The sequence below is a fragment of the Bos indicus x Bos taurus genome, chromosome 22 (assembly GCF_003369695.1).
Source record: "Bos indicus x Bos taurus breed Angus x Brahman F1 hybrid chromosome 22, Bos_hybrid_MaternalHap_v2.0, whole genome shotgun sequence".
In the NCBI taxonomy this organism is placed as follows: Eukaryota; Metazoa; Chordata; class Mammalia; order Artiodactyla; family Bovidae; genus Bos; species Bos indicus x Bos taurus.
The window spans coordinates 6944896-6964566 of record NC_040097.1 but is presented as its reverse complement, the minus strand read 5'-3'; the positions used below and the strand labels follow the sequence as shown (position 1 = coordinate 6964566).

Genomic DNA, 19671 nt, shown 5'->3' with positions numbered 1-19671 from the left:
TATGGAAAAACATGAAAGAATGCTTTGGCCAACCCAATACAACTCCGCTAGGGTGCCAAAGAAGAGGTTAACCTACAGAAAACACAGAGCAACACCAAAGCTTTCTGTCTGAGAGTGACACAAAGGGCTCTCAGGCAATGACAAAGCAAATGATTTCTGATTCACGGAAAGACTGTCCCCAAAACTAGGTTTATGCCCGGGAGGACACTAAGCAGTTTTGATTCTATCAGCAAACACATTTCACATGCCTTTGACTCTACAAATCGTCCTTCCTTGAAATATCATTTGAACCAGTCTTAACATACAGCTGGTTCTCTTGCTAATGAACGAGCTGAACACAATCTTTGACACATGTTCATTTTATATTTGTATGGGAGTCATGTTTCTAACTTTTGAAAATTATTCTGTAACAACACAACGATACGTCCAACACAACAAGGCCTGCTGCAGTCAGCACCCTGGACAGGCACTTTTGTCTCTCCCCTCTCCTCACCTAACCAGCGTCTGGGCATAGGAACAGCTATGCTGTGTTAATAAATTACACTGACTCAAGAGGGTTTACAGTGGTTACAGATGAGTATGACTTGACTCCACAAAGTTCTCACTTTCAATGTATCCCAAATGTTAATGGGGACTGAATACTTAAAAAAAAAAAAAAAATTAACAACATTGTATTTTAAACAACCAATATTTTAAAAATATCCTCAGTTTAAAGATGAGAGTGGGTTTGGGATTGTATACTTTGTACAGAGCTTCTCAGTGTGGTTCATAAACCTCTGGAGTCCTGGAGACCACTACAAGGGGTTGGCAGGTCAAAACTATATTCATAATAATAATAACACAAGGGTAAAACATTCATTCGAAGGGTAAAATAGACCAAAACATTTTAATGTAACGAGGGTGCAAAAAGTTCACTGATATTTAGATTCAACATTGCAACTGACCTTTAAGAACCCATCACTTGTTGAGTTTTGGTATAGTATTAAAGGAGGACATTCATAATTATCTGAAGCGATTATAAAAATACTCTTTTAGCAGGCTTTGTTTATTAGTTCTTCTGGTACTTACCATTATAACTTTATGTAATAAAACTGTACTACTTTAAGTTTGATTACTATCTTCAGACAATTCTGCTGACCCTCTGCCATGTAATATGAGATACTGAGCACGGGCATACAGCCTTCCTCACACAAGACTCCTCTTCTAGTTTCTGCTACCTTTATCGTTAGCTTTAATGGCTACATTTCAACTTAAAAAAAAAAATGGACATAAATGTCTAATTCTCCTTCTATGGCTCCTTGTTATGAAATACATAGGGATCATCTCTCACTTGCTTCTACTTCTCTTTCCCCAATTCCACCTCCTGACTTTTGTTAGCTAGATTACTTTTTATGTTGTCAAGGTTTAAGAAAATTCATGTTATCCTGATATTCTAAACTAAGTCTTCTACACGAGTTGCTATACTGATTCTAAAATTTTTTAATTGAAAACATAATGAAATTGATACAGCCACTATGGAGAACAGTATGGAGATTCCTTAAAAAACTAGGAATAAAACCACCATATGACCCAGCAATCCCACTCCTAGGGACGTAGCCTGAGGAAACCAAAACTGCAAAAGGCACATGCACCTCGATGTTCACTGCAGCTCTGTTTACAACAGACATGGACATGGAAGCAACTTAGATGTCCATCGACAGATGGATGGATAAAGCAGCTGTGCTACATGTATACAATGGAATATTTTCAGCCATAAAAAGGAACACATTAGAGTCAGTCCCAGTGAGGTGGATGAAGCTAGAATCTGTCATACAGAGTGAAGTAAGTCAGAAAGAGAAAAACAAATATCATATACCAATGCATTATATATGGAATCTAGAAAGATGGTACTTTTGGGCCTATTTGCAGAGCAGCAACGGAGACAGACATAGAGAACAGACTTACGAACAAGGCTGAGCGGGGAGGAAGGAGGGGGTAGGGTGTATGAAGAGAGTGACGTGGAAACATGCGCTACCATATGTAAGACAGATAGCCAGCGGGAATGTGCTGTATGACTCAGGGAGCTCAAACCGGGGGTCCGTAACAATCTAGAGCAGTGGGATGGGGAGGGAGGTCGGAGGGATGTTCAAGTGGGAGGGGCAAACCCATGGCTGATTCATGTTGATGTTTGATAGAAACCAACATAATACTGTAAAGCAATTATCCATCGATTAAAAATTAAATACTTTTTTAAAAAAGAAAAGGAGAGAAGACTGAACAAAAAAACCCCATAAAAACCATAATGATTAAAAGCGTATTCTGTTATGATGGGAATGTTTTCTATCTAGACTGTCCAGCACTAGCTACCAGCATCTGAATGTGACTCGTACGACTGAGGACCTGAATTTTTAATACTGTTTTAATCTTAATTACTTTAAATTTCAGCAACCACATGCAGCTAACAGCCATCGTCATATTGGACACTGCAGCTCTAGGCCACGCGAGGATACTATTTCTCTCATTTCCCACCATCTAAGGCTGATCTTACCATGGGGTTTCCAGGCGACTCGTCGTAAAGAATCCACCTGCCAATGCAGGAGATGGAGGAGACGCGGGTTCAAACCCTGGTTGGGGAAGATCCCCTGGAGGAGGAAATGGCAACTCACTCCAGTATTCTTGCCTGGGAAATCCCATGGACAGAGGGGCCGGGTGGGCTACAGTCCACGGGGTCACAAATGGATTGGACACAACTTAGTAACTAAATAATAACAACAACAAACTTTAACTCACCTCCTTTTGATAGGCCAGCCCAGCTTCGTAGAGTTTAATAAAGAGATACTGAGTCCATTTGTAGTAATCCGGTAAACATGTTGTTATTTCCTGCCAAAGAGGGGTAAAATTATGTATGGGCCACTGTAAACATTCCCTCTCCCAACATATGGATCTGCTTTGCAATTCAATTTTGAAAAGCAATCACTCTGCAAAAATATCTATCAATCTATGATATTTTTATCAATTTGTGAAATAAGGGAAGAAGCAATTTATTCTGGGAAGAGAGATGTTATTGAAATGCCGACCTCCTGGGCAACCTTTCCCAGGGCCTGTTTAATGATGAGAAACTCGATGTAAGTCTTCTGCACAGCCCCATGCTTGCAAGTAACAGCTGAATTACACTGTACAGACTTGAGTACTCCCTTTTTTGTCAGCATAAACATATTTGGGGGCCATAGAGCTAATTCATAAATGTAGTTCATTTTGGAAGCAATCACAAAATTCAAGAGGAATATTTGCTAGCTTCGGTACGATTCTCACTGGAAAACAAACCTGTGTTTCTAGATACAACTGGGGCTGGATAGCTCTTTTAGACTCATTATATTCCATTTATCCCATTATGTGAATCACGCTGGAGTCTACTTAGGAAGGCCCATTAGAAACGTTATCAAATAGTGTTCATAAACTTAGTGAAAAACCACCTGGCTTGTATTTCCAAGCTTAAGTTGAACGTTCCCAAAATGTATTTTCTGTCCTGAGAACACATGTGCTATAGAATCTGTAAAATCAGGTTGTTAATTAACCAGCTGATAAGGTTTAATTAATTAATTAACCAATAAGGTTTGCAGTTGAGGAAATCAACCAAGCATAAAAACCTCTGTGTCCTCACTGTTTCCTTTCTAGGGGTCTTCTTTCACTGCCAAGGAGAGCTAACAGAGCAATGGATGTAGGGCAGGGGACATTCCAGATGGTTCATCTGTCATGGACGATGGACAGAAGGCATACTTCTATCAGAAGAGCACTCGATCCAGTCTTTCTCCAGATGAGTGAATAAGGAGAGATTCTAAAGCCCAGGAAAGGAGGGTAAGGGCGGCAGCAGCTGAGCAGGGTGGCAGGTGAACTCCTCCTGTCCCCCATGGGTGATGTTTCCCATGGAAGAGTCCTGGGTCCTTTTTTTGTTGTTTTGTAACAGTAGCAGAGGAATAACTATCAGAGAACAAATAACTCTGATCACAGGTTCCACTCGCCCCTGCAAGGCAGGGAGTGAATAACCAGCCAGTCTAACAACTCTGCCCACACTGTAGCTCGCCCCTGCCAACGCCGGAGCCACACGCACACACAGGCCACACCAGCTCCTGGGGCGCATGGGCATCGAGTCTGAAGAGCATGGGACACAAAGCACTTCACTGACACAAGAATCAGACCAGCACACTGTGGGTCTGTTCGTGCCCCCAAACCTCCAAATTCATCCTCATCCCATCATATTTTCCTCACCAGCCAGCCGCCCCCCCGCCCCGCCCCCCGGCCCTGCAAGCTTAGGGCAGAACTCACTTTCCTGATAAGCAACTTAAGAACTTCCATTTCTAACAAAACCTGGGGCAGGGGCTATGTTTGGTCCATTTCATTTTGCTCATCATGTATGCTCAGGTCTCGAAACAGTAAGGCACCCCCAAATTGATGTTGAACAAAACTAAATAGATATAGGAATGTCAAATCAAATTTGTATCCCTTATGGGAGTTTCATAAACTGAACTCAAGTTACACAGGTCCACAAGATGAACTGGAATAGCAAACAGGGTCGGGGGAAGGGGAAAGCGGTGGAAATATTCCCAGACCTTGTTAGGGTGGATATGCTTTTTAAAACTGTTATCCATTAGAGGTCTAAAGAAACAGGGGAAGCAAATATGACAAAATAATGACAACTGTTATATCTAGTGACTGAGCTCTTTTCTCTGTTTTTCTGTATATTTAAATTTTTCAAAACAAAATATCAAAATACTCCTAATGAATATGTATGTAGGCACGTATATACATATATATTTCCTCAGCCCCTGGATCTGCTTTCATAGACAGAGAGTAAAAATTACATCGCCATGGAACAGCATGATAATCTTCCCTTAGGTATGTGGTTTGGAAAACTGCTTTTATCTAAAATAGAAAAAAAAGATGATAGATCCAGTCGGCACCGAGGGGGGGCGGGGGGAAGATCATTATCCAACCAAATATTAGGCTACTTTCAGTTAGACGGGTGACGCAGACTGCGGTGTCTTGGGAAGTGTCAGCTCCAAGGTGAGACGGTGGGTAGGAGGTACGGACCCCTCCTTCCACTCTGCCTTCAAGGTTCCATTCCTCCTTCAGCCTGTTTCATATATATTGCATTTCTACACATGTCATTTGAAGAAAAAAAACCACACCCGCTGCTAATAGTACAGCCTGAAAACCACGGCTCCGGACGGCCATTCTAATCCCAGCAGAACTGCTGCAACACGCGGCTGCCTCACTGGCGCTGTCTTCCCTCCTGAGATGCTGGCGCCTCCTGCCTAGAGGGGGCTGGGGACGTCCTGGGGATAGGAGCGTCGCCCCCGCCCATTTGTTCCCACCTGCTGCACACAGGGCCCAGCACGACCCTCAGCACCGCCATTCCACGAAGAAATGCCCGGGCGGACGTCCAGTCTCACAGGAACCATACTAAGTGTGCTGACCGGGGGACACCCTGCTTGGAAAGGCATTTCCTGAAACACCCACAGAACCTTTCTGGAACCTCCCTCCCTCTGCTTTGTTGACTTGAAGGGAACAAAAAGCCAAAAAAATCCAAACAGCTACTTCTAGTCTTTTAATGCCATATCTCAGTAAAAATCATCAAAGGTATCTTTCTGAAATTAAACTGCTTAAAAGCTTTACTTGTAGTCAACTGGCTAGAAATGAGACTCTTTTCCCATGTTTTGGGAACTACTCATTTAAAACCCAGCCCTGCAGACGAAGGTCTTCTGGGGGGTCCGCATCCACAGAGATGTGAAAGGGCTCCCTGCCTCTTCCTGGAGCAGCGCGTCTCGATGGGGACACTTGCTCCCCAGGTAACGACTGGAGACAGGCAGCATGTGGCAACTGTGACAGGGCTGTGGCTGGGGACATGTTAACGGCATCTGCTGGGCAGAGGCCAGGGACGCTGCCGAAATCCTACAAAGCACAAGACAGCCCCTTGAACAGAAAGTTATCTAGCCCCAAACGTCAATAACGCCAAGGTGAGAAACCCTACTCGAAGGGTTTCGATCTTCTTAGCTGGAGTCTGTAACCACAGATGGATTAAGAGGAACGAGCAAGCAGTTCTCTGGAGGGCGGTCCATAAAAGCGATCAGATGTCCCTGGCAAAAGTAGAAACGGGCCTAAGCTAGCTTAGGTTTCCCTCTCCCGCTGGGGTGGCCCCATCTCCGCTGAGCACGCAGTGCAGGTGGGGCCGCTGCTCGCTGTGGCCACCAGCCCGTCTGCCAAGGCTGAGACCGGGCAGAGGGGAGGCCTGGCAAGCGTGGGGAGCCGGCGGACACGGGTCTGAAACTGTTAGGTGTGCGTGATGCTACTCACGGGGAAGGAGTGACTGACTTTACCATCTAAAATTTAAATCACTCAATATGCCTCCGAGTAGCTGTCTGACTTGGGAAAATCAGTAAAAAATTCATGTAATACATTTCCCGTTTAGAGAGGCACCCGGTTGTTCCTGATGCAACACCAGTTTATCCCCACCTGTGAAACAGATGTTGAGTGGACACATTTAAAGGTCACCTGCTGGAACCCAGCCGACAGCACCCAGATGCCCGGGCCCAGCCCTGCCTGTCCTCTGAAGGGGAGCCTCTGTCTGGGGGCGGGGGTTCCCAAGCTGTGGATGGCGCCAGCTCGGCTCTCCGCGAGACCACCGGGCCCTCACACGAGGGCTGTTCCCTGTGTCCCAAGGCCCTTTTCTCTCCCGTGCCTTTCTTGCTCTGCTTTCCAAATAAGCCCACCCCCATGCAAAACCATCCTTGTTTTTAAAACAAAAATTCAGGCAATTCAAAGTTATAGCTCTAAAAGCAACTGCAATTCAGCCACACTCCACATATATCTATATAAAGATGTCAACTTTTATAACCCCCTGGGCTCTGCAAAGTGCAATCCAGCTGCCAAGAGACCCAATTTATGCATCTAGAATCTCAACAAGTCTCATTCCGCCACACTGCAGTTTTTACATTCAGCGATACCTGGCTTTTAGCATGAGAAATATTTTGCACATTCACAGCCAAATCCGAGGCCCAGCGGAGAAGGTGACACTCACTCAACATGAACGAGGATCAAAATGTCCTCCCTTGAGGCCGGCCCCCCACACCTCAGTGACTGCACAGATCAATAACCCAGCCGGCCTTGCCGGGACCGCCCTGCACAGTGATTCGACAATGGCCGGAGAAGCCCGAGTCCCAGAGGCCCACCCGACTGTTTCGGAGAGGAAAACAGTGCTTGGTCTGTGAGGGTGACCGGCTCCTGTGGACCTCAGGCTGACCTTCCTTGCTCCAGGAAAAAGAGGGAGAGAGAGGGTGAGCCAAGGGAAAGACAATCCACTCGGCAGCCGTGTGACTGGGTTCCAGTCCTTGCACCGTCATCCGCATGTGCCCAGTCAAGTGTCCGTGTCCAGGGGAGAGGGGCGACGAGGCCCGTCGGAGGGGCCTCAGGACAAATGTGATGATATGTGTGAAACACACGCCGGGCACAAGTGAGGGATCGATGGTGCTGCTCCCCTTGCTTGACCCAGAGTGTGTCGTGAAGGAGTGAGGCCGGCTCGGTCACCACATCCCTCTCAGAGGCGGCTGATGCCCTCGTGGGGCTGCTGGACGGGGCGGGAGGGAGAGCAGTGGGCTTGGGTCAGAAGAATCTGCACTCACCATCCCTTACCAAACACTGGCTTTCGGACTGAAAAGAGATTGTGTTCGTGAGGGAGAGACCGAACCACGGGACCCAGACAGGTAAATCCACACAAGATTGCTCCCAGCCGCCTCCGGCGGCAACGCCCACCTCAGGGGGAGGCAGAGAGGTTGCCGCCGACCCCCCTGCAGCTCAGGCAGGACTCAGTTGGGTCTGTGCCTCTTGATCCCACTGCACTTTTGACAGTGACGGGTCCCAGATCACAGAACTACTAACGTCACTCGAGGCCACCGTGCATGTAATTTGCATTGCAAACCTCGGAGTGTTTAGGTCAGCTCTCAGGATTTAAGAAAATGAAACAGACCGAACCAGAGGCAGCATGTTCATCAAGTCGGTCACTGGACAGCCCCGAACACGGGAAAATAAACACGGTAAGAAGGGTGAGCAGCCGCCAGGCATCACCTCCCCGCTCCTCACTCTCACCAGAGCCTTCTGCCTCCGAAACAACCAATCTTGTAAACAGAGGGGATGTGGGTACTCACATTCCTCTTCTGTGCATTTTTGTCACTTGCTCTTTACTGCAACGGATCAAAAGGAAATGGGTGGTAATGGCCTTGCCTTTTATTCCTTCCCACGTTTTTTGAGTTCTGAAGGGGAGGGGCTGTGAAAGCCGAGCACAGCTTAAAGGCTACAGAAACCAGTCTCAGGATTCATACTGTGCCGCTTGGGAGGAAATATACATCCTGCATCAGATGCTCCTCGCTGGTGGCGGTTCAAGGTTCCCGTCCACAGCTCAGTGCACCTGCTGAGTTGGAAGAAGGGGAGCAGGGGAGCGGTGCTCACGAGCAAAATCTGCCGGAAGAGGACATGTAGGACCACCCCCACGCGGAGCCCTCTAATCTTAGAGCTGGCTCTCAAACTTGGTTGCACCTTGAAGAGGACCTTTGAAAGTTGCTGGTGCCTGGGTCTCACCGCACCCACAGAAACTTCATGTGCTGCCAGGGCTGAGAACTATTGCAAAGAGGTTCTTCCCAAATACATCCCCCTGCCAACACTGCCTAAGTGTTTGGGCCTGTCCTGCCCTTGTGTCTTCATGAACTGAATTTAACGAACCAGTCTTCGACAGAAGCTAAGGGCACAATTTAGTCCATACGAGATTTCTAACGAGCCCCTCCCCAGCTGCAGTGTCCTGTGTTAAAAGGGTCTCCCCAGGGTACTGCCTGGATTCAAATCTGCCCTGTGTTCTGCAGCCCCGCCCCAACACAGATCCTCTTCATTCTTTCGGTCAATGTCCCCTCTGCCTTCACAAAACAAACAGAAGAAACACCAAGAAATAATCACGTGAAGCCCACTTCCATCCAACAGACAAAGAAACCTGGGTATGTAACTACCTGTGCTCTGCAATCAGCTGTTCAAAAACACCTGACTGACTGACAGCTCAGCCGTCCTCCCAGAGGCACGGCTCTGGAAGGGGAGCTGCAGAAAGCCCAGACTGGGCTGGCCCTCCCCTGCGGCTTCAGGGAAAAGGAGGGAGGAGGATGGCTAACTTCTCACTTAGAGGCTCCTGAAGGGGCTTCAGGCCAGACAGGGACAGACAGCATGGAGATGGAGCGCTCACTCAGCTCTGCCTCGGAGTCTTAATTAGCAAGTAACAGGACACAGTAGTACACGACTCTGTGCTTCCAAACTGCTCCTCCTGCCCTCTGCTCCCTTCCTCTCCCCTCCCACGTCTCTCAGTGGCTGGAGCTGCGAAGCAGGGGCCGTGAGAACTGCTTTACAGGAGGAAACCCCACCTTGAGGGGAGGGAGTGGCCTGCCCGCAGCAGCCCAGCACTGGGTGGCGGAAACAACTGGAACCCAGGACCCTGGGCTCAAAGGGGACCAGGCAGCAAGACAGCACCTTGGTAAGTACATCCGGGCTGTGCCCGGACTGACTCAAATGTGTGCTCCAAGGAGGTCTGGGTAAATCAGGAGGAAGCAACAGGCCAGAGCACTCCTAGATAAAGGAATACCATGGCGAGTATTCTGTTAGGAATAACAATGCTCAGTTCCCAGGAGGCTCAGTGGTAAAGAATCTTCCTGCAGTGCAGGAAATGCAGGTTTGATCCTGGGTCAGGAAGATCCCTTGGAGAAGGAAATGGCAACTTGCTCCAGTATCCTTGCCTGGAAAATCCCACGGACACAGAAGCCTGGTGGGCCACAGTCCATGAGGTCACAAGTCAGACACAGCCGAGCATGCAGGCACACAAATATCCTGGGGTCACAAAGGGGCATCCACACGGCCACCCGCAAAGCCCCCGGACAACGCGGTCTGTATCCATATGACCAATTCCGACAACCCCGGCTCCAAAGCCAAGGATGTGGCCTCAACACAGAACCGCCGGGGAGTATAACGGGGGAGGCCGGCTCACCGTCCACAATCCCTGGGGAAGAGGCCCAAGCAGGCCTACTCACTTTCTGAGATGCTGTTACAAGACGGTAAAGGGCCAGGTAGACACCTCTGCCTGCGAGTAAACGAGCAAGAGCGGTGCTGGACTTGGCAAACACTCAGCACACCGACGAGAGGACAGAGGTGACGCCAGGCCCACGGGTGTGCCAGAATCACCCGGCTCCCCTCCCCGCAGGGTGCGGGCGGGTCCGTCTGCTGCCCAGGCCACAAGGGCACGAGAGAGCCCACGTGCTCATGCCAAGCATATCCCCATGTTTTAGGACCCAACAGACTTCTTGGCTCTATTATTTAGGTCCCCAGGTTCTATCCACCTTCCTAAACAGGCGGTTGGCAGGGGAAGGGCAGAGGACGGAAGGAGTGAAGGACAGGCAGTCTGAAGCCTGGGCTCGGAGCACTGGATTCAGTCCGTGGGTCTGCTGCGGACTCGCTGTGACCCTGGACCACGACTCATCTCTCTGGGCCTCGAGGACCCAGGAATCTGGAGAGGGTCAGCCTGCCTTTCCAACACTGGCCCAGTAGGTATACGTGGCAGATGCTCAATAAATCTTCGTTAAAGCAACAAATACCTCAAAATTAAGGACATCAAGTGTCACCAGCGTAAAAAAGAAGAGAAAAAATTAAAGCTTTGAGACAGAGCCCTTGCAAGTTTTCTTAAATGTAACAGGTTTTTAAAAGAGTAGAATGTCTTTTTCTCTTCGAACCAGTCTGGCTTATTCATATTAAATGTTGTCAAGTATGGGTTCACATGAGAAATGTCACTCCAATTCATACTGAACAGAGTGTTCTAAGAAACCTGTGTGCAGAAACCTCAAACCTCTAAAGGCAAATGAAGAACCACATATATCTCCATTAGTGACTTCTACAAAATCAAAAACAAATGATGGCTTTTCAAAAGGAGACACGCTTGAGATTAGTGTCTCAGCTCCGTGGTATAACACCGGTTCAGAATTCTGTGTTTCTCCCCATTTAATCCAATCACGGAGAAAACATTCATGAAGGGTCTACAATTACCCTGTCCTTATCCCGAGAGACTTAACAACAACCAGCTATAGTGAGAGAAGACGGAGGTTTAGAGGACAAAATTTCCTTCATCCAACTCAGGGCTCTCTTTGCTCACTCACTCATTGAATTATGCCACAGACATTTATTGAGTCCTGACTGCAGATGGGCCCTGGGTCAGAGAATATGAAGAGTCGAGCCACCTACATTAAACCTTTTCAGTCTCTCTTTCCTTAAGCAGTTTCTCTGAACTGTCATTCCCATTCCTATCTCATTCATTCCCATTTGTCTCTGAGAGAAAAGAGGCAATCCATCACCGCCTCACCTCCCACAGGCATTCCAGAGCACAGCCCTCTCCCCCACCTCTCCTGGTTCTCCTTTATTCCATTCCATTTGCATCTCTCCCAACAACTCTTTGCCACCCACAGACCCAGCCAGGGGTCCCTGTCCTAGGCCACATGGCCACTGCTTCCTCCCTCCTCAACTATTTGCTACTCCCTACCCACTGGCAAAGACCCTGATGCTGGGAAAGAGAAGGTAAAAGGAGAAGAGGGTGGCAGAGGACGAGATGGCTGGATGGCATCACTGACTCAGTGGACCTGAGTTTGAGCAAACTCTGGGAGATGGTGAAGGATGGGGAAGCCTGGTGTGCTGCAGTCCATGGGGTTGCAAAGAGTCGGACACGACTCAGTGACTGAACAGCAATGACTGCCACTGCCCAGGCTTCTTCAGCCTCACTGTCCCCCTCCTCTCGGCCCCATTCTTCCATGCCTCTTCCTTCAACCATCTGTTCAATTCCATCCTGGCTGAGTTTCTGCCTGTGGCCTCCTTTACCTTCCCGGTTCTCCTCCTTTTTTGCAGAGCTGAGGGAACAGGTGTTAATATTAGAGTAATTAATTAATCATGAACCTAACATTTGTCTAAGAACTCATTTGTATGTAATTATGTTTCTTCATCTCAGGACTAACTTTAGCCTGAAAATGAGCATTTAATGAAAACTGAAAATGACAAATGCTAGACACTCCGCTTTTACAGAGCATGCGTTTTATTCTCAAAGGTCTTGTTTTTCAAATCTAGGGCTACAGCTGAATTTTCGTCATTTGAAAGGTTCATGTTCTACGTGCTCTCGAAGCCAATTTAGAGAAGGAGCGTTAAGGAAAAGGAAATCATGGTCTTTGCAGTTTTGAAGACAGCTCACACTGTCTTTCTGAACTGAAATCAGGCTGACCAGTAGGCTCCTCTTTTGCTATTCTCCTGGCCATTATTTTTTGAGCACTGTCAATTTTATGGTAACCTGAAAGCTGTCTCCTGCTACAAAGGGCACAAGTTTCTGTAAACTATCCATAATGGGACAAGAAGCAACAATTTGCCTAATTGCTTGGTAACTGTTCTTTGCCAGCTGACAAGAATTTCATCAAGGCAGTCAGACAATAGGGACAGCTTTTCTATCTAGACAGCTGGGAATGCAAAACCCTCCATTCAACTACAGATGAGATGACTGGGTGTGAGTTGTAATTTGTTATCAGTCTACTTGGGCAGAAGCCAGTATTTCAACTATTCATACCAAACCAGCTCTCCACCATTGTTTCATTTTTCCTGGGAGGAAAAGAACATTCATTTTATCTGCAATACACTTGAAAATTTCAGGATCAACAGGGCAGTGTCCTCTGAAAGATATTTTTTGAGAAGTGAGTTCTCTAGGTTTCCTGAATAATGAGAAGGCTATTTGTTAGAGACGGGCATGGGTCCAGATGAAATATCAATTCATCAATTCCTTGGATGCACAGTGACAGTGGTGTCCAAGATGAGCTGTTCTGCTGCTTGCGAGCTCTATAAGCAACGAGTAGTAGAAACCCATCACAGCCTAAAAGATGTCATATGTGACACAATGTAGCCCAGTGATGTTTAAGGGAAGGACTAGGGGCAGGGAAGTGCAGACCAGAATCTCACAGGAAGAAGGGCGGATTTAAACCTATATATGCCACCTTCTTCTGGGGAGATGGAACAGATGCACTTTTCCCTGTTCCTTCCACTAAGTACAGCTAAAAACCTTAGGGAACGTTTTATATATATATATATATGTGTGTGTGTGTGTATGTATGTATAAAGCAAGCACAGACTTGGATAAATTGAGAAGAGAAGGCAGGCTAATTAGAGACCTCAGCACCTGAGGAATGACACACTGGTGAGTTTCATAGATTTTCTTTATGCCTCATAAGTCCCAGAATTGGAGCTAACAAAGCCAGTAAACCAGAAATGCCAAGGAGTACAGACAAAAAAAAAAATAAAAAAGAAGAAAGAAAAGCCCGTTTCCTTTAGCCAAAGTACCATGAAAGGGACAGCCTAACGAGAGAAAATTTAGACAATTACTGCTCCATCCTACTCAACACCACAGGAAAAAATGACAGCCCTATGCCCACCAGGAAGTGGTTAGTAGAGGGTCTAGACTTACAAGCCTGGGGGGCCAAAAACAAGCGAGCCCAGTCTCTCTGCATCAGGGCGGTGTCTGAGGAGGTGGAGTGGAAAACTGGGCTCTCCTACTCCTGCTGGACACCAAGCTTTTATATACAGGACAGATAAATAACAAGGTCCTACTGCATAGCACAAAGAAACTACGTTCAATATCCTATGATATATATAAAAAGAGAAGGCATATATATATATATAATTGAATCACTTCTCTGTCAACAGAAACTAACACAACATTGGAAATCAACTTAAATAAAAATAAAATCCAAGTTAATATGGGGCGGGGGGGGGAGCCTTGGCAGTGTCAGTGGAGACCACAGCGGTGGGGAAAGGGGGTCTGGACTTCGACCCCAACCAGCAGTAATGAGGTGCCCCTCTGTCTCTCTGATGGGCCAGTGTCAGAGGAGTTCAAACAGAGAGTCAGGGAGTTCATTCTTGCTCCATAAACACTGTCTGATGAGCCTCCGGGATGGTGACATGCAGGAAGGTGGCCTGCATGGTCACAGGGACATGCAGTGGGCATCCCAGTTGGCACTCACCCAAGGTCCACCTTGGCAAGGCCCAGCACCAACATGCACTGGGACAGAAGATTCTGCGCTTGAGACCCTCCTGGGCCCCATCCTCTGTACTTCTTCCAATGGCTGTTCATCTTGATGTGCTTGATAATAAATTGGTACTCTAATAAGTAGCAGACGGGTTTCCTGAATTCTGTGAAATTTGTGAACTCTTGCTAGCGAATTAATCAAGGAGGAGTTGTGGAAAGCTCTGACTTAGAGTCAGCTGGTCAGAAGCCAAGGTAACAACCTGGACTTGTGAGTGGAATCAGAAGTGGGGGCAGGGGGACTGTCTCGTAGGGCTAAGCGTGTAACCTGTGGGGTCGGACACCATCTTCACGCACATCTGGAGTCAGACGTGAGGCTGGTGTTGCAGAGTACTGAGAGTGTGGGGGACACACAGGAGTGTGGTTTTCCTCTAGAAAAATCATACAGAGAACATTCTCTGATCATAATGCTGAGTTTAAAAACATTGAGTAGTGAGTCCATTTATGTAACTATGAGAAACTCTGGTAGGTGGTGAAGCTGGCAACAAGGCAGAGATGACCGTGAATGTCAGAGCAGTGGCTCCACATGCTGCTGGCAGTGGGGAGAGACGGAGCACCGACTGGGAAAGGGCCCCCAAAGAGCTTCTGGGTGCTGCCAAGTTTTATTTCTTAACCTAGGTGGTGGTTGGTTGCACTTCCGATAAAGCGTTAAGTTTTATATACATGCTTTATGCTCTAGTCTATCCACGTCTAACATTTCACAAAGAAATAAGTTATAAAAATAATACTGTATTTGCAAAAACATTGCCTATTTTTTTAAAAAATTGTGTTTTTATTATTCATTTATGCTCTACCACATGTCAGAAAAAACTAATGGTAGGTCCTATTGTGATTCCTACCTAATAAGGTTTGGGAGTACGATCATTCCTAAGGTCCTTTTTTTTCTGAAGAGAAAAACAAAACCATAGACATACTGCATCAGGGTGGGACCCAGAAATCTGTGCTTTAACAAGCCCTCTTGGTGATTCTGAAGCTTACCAATGTTTGAGACCCACTGGTCAAAGTACACACATAAATTAACCTCGTTATTTTCATGGAGTAACAACATTATCTTCAAGGCCTTGTGGATACTGCCTCCCAGTGTGCGCAGAGCACCTCGTGTTGTACACCTACAGGTACCCATCCGGTCAAAAGCTGTACTGGCTGTCATGCAGAACTGACCTGGATATCTGGTTCAGCTATGGCGAAGAGGTTTGCACTCTTATTTTCTAAAGTATTTGAGGAGTGAGCTAATCTCTTTAATAACAGTAAGAACCTGAGGCTCAGAGGGTAACAGATCACGCCCATCCTGTGTGAACAGCAAGGCCCATCACCAAAGCCCAGGCCTCTGGGATGAGTGTCCAAGATCCCATCTCCTAGAAGCATTTAACGAGCATGCAATTGGGAAATTCTATTCCATGAGCCAAAGCATGCATCCTTCATAGGGCTCATGACCACAAATGGGCATGAGGATAAACAAAGTATTCCCTGCTGCCCCAGGACATCTCCTTCTTCAGTTAGGGCTGAGGAGTCCAAGAACGCTATCCTGGCTGAAGCAACCAAAAGCTTCCCCTACCATGTTTTAGGCTGGCAAGTACTGAGCTGGCACAGAAGTGCATGGGGTCGGCCACACGTGTGCGAGGTATTGGTGAGACAAGGTGACAATTCTGAACACTAACCCTTATGCATCAGCACCGGGCTTCCCCGAAATGAAAGCACTCTAGACAAACTGCCAGTTCATCTCAGGTAAAACAAAGGTATTGCCTCTTCCCTCCAGGTCAACAGAAGAACATTTGGAAGAAGGTTAATTTTTTGATTTTGAGGGACAGCAAGTAATCCAGACCCAGAGATCTACCAGACAAATGGCTTCACTTCTGGAACGACCTGAAGGAGGACTCAGAGAGTCAAACACTTCGAGGCCCGGTTGCACGTTGTCAAGGCAACCAGAGCTCTAAGCTTTCACAACTGGCATCTTCCCAACCAGGTTTTCAGGCGATCACTTGCCCTAAGTTCTTTTTGTTTTAAGCCAATCTTTAAATTCTTTTAAAAGAAAAACTGTGAAAAATGTATCTTTCTATTGTCCTAGAAACCTCATTCTTTCCTGGAGTTTAATCCCTCCTGTCAAATGTCTAGTTCTCTCTGTAAATAAAATTCCAAGGTAGTCAGGCCCTTGAGGCAATAATAGTTTTCACTTTGTAATCATACAAAGCATGCTGTCTTTGAAAATAAACTCATGCAGCTATGGTCCAAAGAACTTGTGTGTTTTAGATGAAAAGACAGTACTGGTTCCAAACCATGATAATGACAGGAGGGTGGGTAAGAAAAGGCTAAAGAAAGGCCAGCAGAAGTGCAGGCAAACCCCGGGAGAAAGAAATACGGATATGACAACCAGGGAAACCAGCAAAATGCCTGGCATTTGCTGATTTTATGGCATTATTGTTAATTGTTGTAGGTGTGATAATGGAAGCGTGAAGAAGGAAGGGAGGGAAGGAGAAGGAAAGACTGAGCCTTCATCTTCTAGTGATATACAGTGACTCTTTTCAGATGAGGTTATGTGATGTCTGGGGCTTGTCGCAAAATAATTCAGAGCACAGGGGTATAGATGAAACAAGACTGGTCACGTAGCAGCAGCTGTTGGCGATGGGTGATGAGTCTTTGGGGGTTGTCTGTGCTATTCTCACTTTTAGTGTAGGTTACACATTTTTCATAATAATAAAATTATTTATTAAAAATAAAGGCAGAAGACAGAAGACAAGAGGAAAAGGAAAGCAAGTAAGTCAAGGCAAATGGATGAGGACAAGGAATAGAAAGAGGACAAGGAAAGGGAAGAAAGAGAGAAAGAGAGAAACAAGCACTGAGATGCATGCACGTGGTGGAGATGCCATGAACGCCTCCGTAGCCCCCAGAATTTATGGAGGCTGGGCAGCATGGATGGATAAAACCTGGAAAACTTCAATGTCAGAAAAGCCAGTCCCAGCAAAAATTCTGATAGAGCCAGTTCTGACGTGTCTCTTCCACCACCCCAGGATAACCACACTCCGTGTCGGCCAACACAGCCTTCAGGGAACCTGGCAGTGGGAGGGGGCCCATTTTGAACTTGTGTCAATGGCGGGGGGCAGTAATCCCTGATTCCAATGGTACTGCTGGTGAATCCACCCGTCTTATTACCAGGCACCAACGTGTATGGAAGACAGAACATAGAAAGGTGGCAAGAAATCAAACCTAGGAACTTAACATTCAGTGACAGATGGGGCTTCCCTGGTGGCTCAGTGGTGAGGAGTCTGCCTGCCAACTCAGGAGCCACGGGTTCGATCTGTAATCCAGGAAGATCCCACATGCTGCAGAGCAACTAAACCTGTGCGCCATGACTACTGAGCCTGTGCTCTACAGCCCGGGAGCTGCAACTACCGAAGCCCGCACACCCTAGGGCCCGTGCGCTGAAACAGAAGTCACTGCAATGAGAAGCTTGCTCAACACAACTAGAGTAGCCCCCACTCGCCACAACTGGAGAAGAGTGCTCGAAGCTATGAAGACCCAGCACAGCCAAAAATAAATAAATAAAATTAAAATCCAATGAAAATCACTGCTCGTAAAATAAAAGCTCGTAAGAGCTCCACAGTAAAGAAACTCTGCAAAGAGTCAATTCTTGATTACTCCAGTAAAGGAGACAAGTTAATCCAAACGTCATTGATGCCCAGTCCTGTGTTTCCATTTTGTTTGATGCTACACTGAAGGATGAGTGTTTGGGGATTGCTCAGCAAACACTATAAACAACGAGTTAATAAAACTCTGCTTTCACAGGTTCCACAGGCATTACTTTGAGTCCTATCTGGTTGGAACTTTTTTTTTTCTCTCTACATATGCTGGTTTTGAAGGGAACTCCTAGGAACTGCTCCCCAAATGATTATCCAGATGATTTCTGCTAAAAATCAGGCCCCAGAGCCTACTCCAATCAAAACACAGCTAATGCCTGGTCCAGAACCAGCTTCAGGCACCAGAGCACTGGTGGGAAGGCACAGGGTCAAAGTCAGAGACAGACGTGCCTCAGTGAGCCACACCACACAGCGTAGAAGCTAATAGCGTCACATCCCAAGGAACTCACGGGGCCATCCCGAGCACCAGTGCACGATCACCAAGGCCACAACCTGAAGCCATGAAAACAGAACGCAGGTCACACCTTCTCCAGAAAGGCTGCTGATGAGTCCACAAAGTGCATGCTCCACACACACAAAAACGTGTCTGATCTCTCTCACTGCACGGTTTGGAATTTTATCTCCTCTTTCCTCTTCCTGTAGGAGATGTTTAGCTGTTCAAATTCAGCTTTCAGTTTCTTCCTTTCCCAATCAAGATGATAGAAGCTGTTTGGGGAATAACATCTGATAAAGTGAAACACAGTGCTGACCTAAAAAGCACCATGAGATTATTGTTCTGGCTCACCACAAAAGTATTAATCTCAGAAATGCATACTTTTTTTCTTTTAATTCAGAGAATCAAGCATTTGCTGTAAGAAAGATGAGAAGGCAGCTCCAGAGCTGGACCGTTCCTACAGGGATCCCCATCCAGGCAGAGGGAGGGAGGATGAGACCATGACCCAGGTTTTCTCCACCTGGGGGAGGAAGAGAAGGTTTCTGAGCCATCTAATTTTTTAAATATTCTGTTGACTGTCAACTAGCCATCTACTCAGTTCAGTTCAGTCACTCAGTCGTGTCCGACTCTTCACAACCCCATGAGGCGCAGCATGCCAGGCCTCCCTATCCATCACCAACTCCTGGAATTTACACAAACTCATGTCAACTGAGTTGGTGATGCCATCCAACCATCTCATCCTCTGTCTTCCCCTCCTCCTCTTGCCCTCAATCTTTCCCAGCATCAGGGTCTTTTCAAATGAGTCAACTCTTCGCATCAGGTGGCCAAAGTATTGGTGTTTCAGCTTTAGTATCAGTCCTTCCAATGAACACCCAGGACTGATCTCCTTGAGGATGGACTGGTTGGATCTCCTTGCGGTCCAAGGGACTCTCAAGAGTCTTCCCCAACACCACAGTTCAAAAGCATCAATTCTTCGGTGCTCAGCTTTCTTTATAGTCCAACTCTCACGTCCACACATGCCACCTACTTAAGTACCCAGTTTTTATGAGATGTTAGGATTGTTATTTGCAAAGGGCACAGATTTACCCCATCAATTATAAATAAACTCTTCCTCTGCCTCCTCACTCTGCTGCTCTGTATGATCCATCAGAATGTAAAAGTTTCATTAAAAAGCACTGTGGATTTCTGGGGAAAAGGGTATCAAGAATGCATGTATCTAAAAGATTCGCAGAGAAAAGTTAATATGTCTCACTATGATTATAAATTTTCTTCTTTTTCCTTATATTTCTTCTGATTTTTGCTTTATGTATCTTTGTTTCTTTGTTGTTAGGTGTCCTAATGGTTTACAATGTCCATCTTCTTTGTGAATTGTACCTTTTATCATTAAAAATATTCACCTTTGTTTAGTTTTTTAAAAACAAATAAACTAAAAAAAGAAAAAGGGCGCATGTACC

The 19671-nt window shown here is 46.5% G+C and overlaps 1 protein-coding gene and 1 long non-coding RNA gene across 6 annotated transcripts in view; one reads left to right on the top strand and one right to left on the bottom strand.

The window, feature by feature from the left end:
• Positions 1 to 19671, bottom strand: part of LARS2 (leucyl-tRNA synthetase 2, mitochondrial) — a 211893-nt gene that overhangs the window by 88242 nt on the left and 103980 nt on the right. For all 5 annotated transcript variants that reach the window (XM_027522381.1, XM_027522382.1, XM_027522383.1 and 2 more), the window contains exon 6: positions 2770 to 2859. In XM_027522381.1, the coding sequence (XP_027378182.1) occupies positions 2770 to 2859 (90 nt within the window). The remainder of the gene's footprint in view (positions 1 to 2769; positions 2860 to 19671) is intronic.
• On the top strand, positions 2868 to 16300 carry LOC113880360. Its single transcript, XR_003507728.1, has 2 exons — positions 2868 to 9538; positions 15909 to 16300. It is a non-coding gene; the product is annotated as an uncharacterized LOC113880360 (long non-coding RNA).